The sequence below is a fragment of the Venturia canescens genome, chromosome 6 (genome assembly GCF_019457755.1).
Source record: "Venturia canescens isolate UGA chromosome 6, ASM1945775v1, whole genome shotgun sequence".
NCBI classification, from domain to species: Eukaryota; Metazoa; Arthropoda; class Insecta; order Hymenoptera; family Ichneumonidae; genus Venturia; species Venturia canescens.
Genome location: NC_057426.1, coordinates 1,481,150 through 1,484,727, shown reverse-complemented (window position 1 = coordinate 1,484,727; position 3,578 = coordinate 1,481,150). Strand labels below are relative to the sequence as shown.

The window sequence follows — 3,578 nt, the reverse complement described above, 5'->3', positions numbered from 1 at the left end:
TTTTTTCCAAAGCAGTCTATCGATGAACCTTCCACGTTCGAGAGATGCTAATTGTATTCTTTTTTTCCCATCTCAATGACCGACAACAAAAGTCATTTCGCTATAAACTATTTACAATTCAGCATGCGTTGATTAATCATTGCTGCAATCTCAAGAAACGAACTAATTTCTCATCAATTGTCCGGGTCTCATCGCTCAATGAAAATTCTCTATTCTCCTTTTTTTTTTTTCATAAGCATATTCCGGAGCGAGTTCTTTCGTAATTCATATAGAAGAGAACGTTATTCATGCAAGATTCATCGAACCGTTCGGTTCCAACGAGGTCGAACGATGATAGAGGTGCCAATGAATAAATGAGCAAAACACGCTTATTACTTTTCTCGGATTCATTCTTTTTATTATTCAAACCGTCGATATCGAAACCGACAGCTCAGAGGGTCCAACGATGACGATGATAACAGATATCTTGCGATCGAAATAAACCGACAAAATGTTTTTCTAATTATCGAAATAATGGGGAGGGAGATGGGGCGGGGGGAGCGTGGCAAGAGGGGGGGGGGGGGGGGCTCGACGTAGGTACATATACACGAGATACATATATTCTCGTGGGAATATAGACCGGTGCCTCGACAACAAGGGTCCCAGTTTTCTTCATCTTTTCAATCACGTGTCATACGGTACATATAATTAAATACAATTAATTATATATACACATATATATATATATATATATAATATATTCAATTTCTTGGATAATGGTTTTCTAAAACGCAACGGTTGTCTCCTCTCACATGTTCTTATACGACTAATATATTACACTTTGGACATTGTCGAAGCGATCGCGAATAACGAAACGGTGGCTGTTCGAAATAGTGCTGGGATCGCTCGCGCTTTCACATACTCTTGAAACGAAAACACCAAATTCGGAGAGCCTCGAGGCCTCTCGTATTTCTCTTCGTCGCGTTCACATATTTACAATTTTACAAATAAGTCCTCTCACAAATTGCGTTGCTAAAAGTATCGGGGTGAGTGATTCTTCTCAATTTGGTCCATCGTTCGACGAGCCGATAGCTCATGAAGTTTCATTAAATGAATCAAGTCTCGTAATGTGAATTTGAAAAGAGGGAGTGCGAGGGAGAGGGGAGAAACGAAGGAACGTACTCTAAACGCTGGAACCGGAGCCGGCGTTCGCCTGAACGTAATAATTCCGTCCGTGGAGATGGTTTTGAAGATAAATCGCAGCGATGGGCTGTGTCGAGGTTCCGAGCCGGAGCCCGGGAAGCGTTCCGCCGTTCAATCCGTTCCACTCGATGTGACCCGTTGATCCGTTTATGTTCGCTTCCGGACTGGCCGACGGGGTAACGTCGGGGGTTTGCAGGGTGCTCGTCTCCGCAACGACGTCGACGTCGACCTCGACCTCCTCGTCGTCCTGGTCAACGTCGGGCTCCGGGATATCAGGCTCGTCCTCGCTGCAGCTGAACCTTGGCGATTTGATCGTTCTGCCGGTGATTATGCTCGCGTCGCTGCTCTCGATGATCTGATGGTTGCTGTGATGATTGTTGTGGTGATGATGATTGTCGTCCGGTGCGAGCAAAGACGCAACGTCGAATTGCCGCTTTCTCGAGGGCTGGAAGGACGTTCGACGGAGCGATTGACTCTGGATCTGATGGTGCTGCTGTTGCTGCTGTCCGTGGTTGTTATTCGTCTCGCTGTCACGATGATGCTGATGCTGCTGATGAGCCAATTGTTGAGCCTGCTGCTGCTGCTGCTGCTGCTGCTGTTGCTGCTGCTGCTGTTGCTGCTGCTGCTGTTGCTGATGATGATGATGGTGATGATGATGGTGGTGGTGATGGGGACTCCAGATACCGGTTATCGGCTGAGAGCCGACCGTCGGTCCTAGGAGACCGCTCGGCAGCGGCGGCGTCGCCGGTGGAGGCGGTGGACTCGGGCTGTCCGGTTCTTCGTCGACCGCAAGACCCATGTGACGTCTGACCTTTCTCTGGGCTTTCCGGCGACGAAAATCACCCCGTCGAAAATCCTCCAAATTTGCCGGGTGTATGGCCCAGTAGTGACCTTTGCCGTTCGCGCTTCGACCCGACTTTACGAAACAATCGTTCAGGGAAAGATTGTGTCTTATAGAGTTCCGCCAGCCAGGGCCACGAGTTCGAAAATACGGATAGTGCTCGAGTATGTGCTGATAGATATCGGAAAGGACGAGCTTCTTTTCTGGCGAGGAAAGTATCGCCATCGCGATAAGTCCTATGTAACTGTGCTGGGGTTTCGGCTCCTCAGAAATTCTCTGATGATGGGGGTGCAGCAGCGCCATCGAGAGGGCCAATCTGCTCGGATAGCCGGCAGCGGCGGCTGCAGCCGCTGCCGCCGGGTACAACGGCAACGGCGCTGGAAAACCGGCCGACAGACCCAAGTGAGATCCACCCGAATTCGGATGCCCGCCACCGACACCTCCCGGATGCTGCGGATGCAGTTGTTGGGCGAGACGCAGACGTTCGGCCATCGCGTAATGATACAATTGGAGACGATAGTGCTCGAGGCCCGGAAGAAAACCGGCCATGGGGTTTCCCAGCCCGACGGTCAATTGTTCCCGCGCCGGTGGCGGAGACTCGTTGCTGCACATTATTCAACTTTATTCTTTCCTCCGACTCTTCCGGCCCAAACCGACACGACTTTTTTTCTTTTATCTTCCCGAGTAACTTGCCGGATACCGGTGTAAAACAGAAGTTATACTTTAAACGCGATTCTCTTCATGTGCACCTTGAAACCGGTTCACCACGCTTTTCCTCGTTGTTCACAGAACTTGGGCTATATATCGAACGATCAACACCGCACAATCATCGGAATAACCCTGTTTCTCGATCGTTCAACTTGGAGATGACGTTTTTGACAATCGAGTTATTACACAGGTATGGAACGATACGCTCCGAACGAACGACTGGTCATGATTTACGACCCGAGAATCGGGGTTGACGTTCGTCACCACCACCCCCACCACCGCTCCTCGCTTTCTCTCTCTCTCTCTCCCTCCCCCTCTATCGCTCTCTATCTGCCCCTACTCTTTTTTCATCTCTCTCGCTCTCCCTTTCTCTCGTGCTGTTCCGAGTTGAGAGCCACGCCTTCGTATCCAGGACCCTTCGTCGTTGCGGGTTCTCTCGGCGCTTCGAACAGTCTGAAGCCGGCGCGTCGATTGGTCGACGAGAAATCGCTCGTCCAGGGGCGTTACTCTCGTGGCGAAACGTTTTCCATCCACGCCTCTGCGTGACAACCTCAACGTTGATACCTCCGCGTTGAGATATTGATCTAAGCGCTCGCGGAAAATCTCTCTCTCTCTCTCTCTCTCTCTCTCTCTAGTTTACGAAACGTTGCGAACATCCCTTTCGGTTGTCACGTCGCGGCACTGGCTCTCTCGCTCTCGCTCGCCCGATCGAGCGAGTGTAGCCGAGGTTGGAAGGGGCAACGAGGAAGGAGGGGATCCGTCGCAGTCGCTAAAATCCTCGAGACTCGATAGTACTCGGCGACCCCGCACCTTGACTGGAACCCCATTTTACCTTGGTTATTCGGAC

General features: G+C 50.6%; 1 protein-coding gene across 1 annotated transcript; it reads right to left on the bottom strand.

The window, feature by feature from the left end:
- Nucleotides 1–371: 371 nt before the first annotated feature.
- On the bottom strand, nt 372–2,932 carry fd102C (forkhead domain 102C). The gene has a single exon (XM_043421050.1). It carries the CDS (start codon nt 2,633–2,635, stop codon nt 1,163–1,165), a length of 1,473 nt encoding a protein of 490 aa, XP_043276985.1. The 5' UTR covers nt 2,636–2,932; the 3' UTR covers nt 372–1,162.
- Nucleotides 2,933–3,578: the final 646 nt, after the last annotated feature.

Bases quoted from the DNA above. Each gene is read 5' to 3' on its own strand.
- fd102C (XM_043421050.1), bottom strand. From the start codon at position 2,635: ATGTGCAGCAACGAGTCTCCGCCACCGGCGCGGGAACAATTGACCGTC.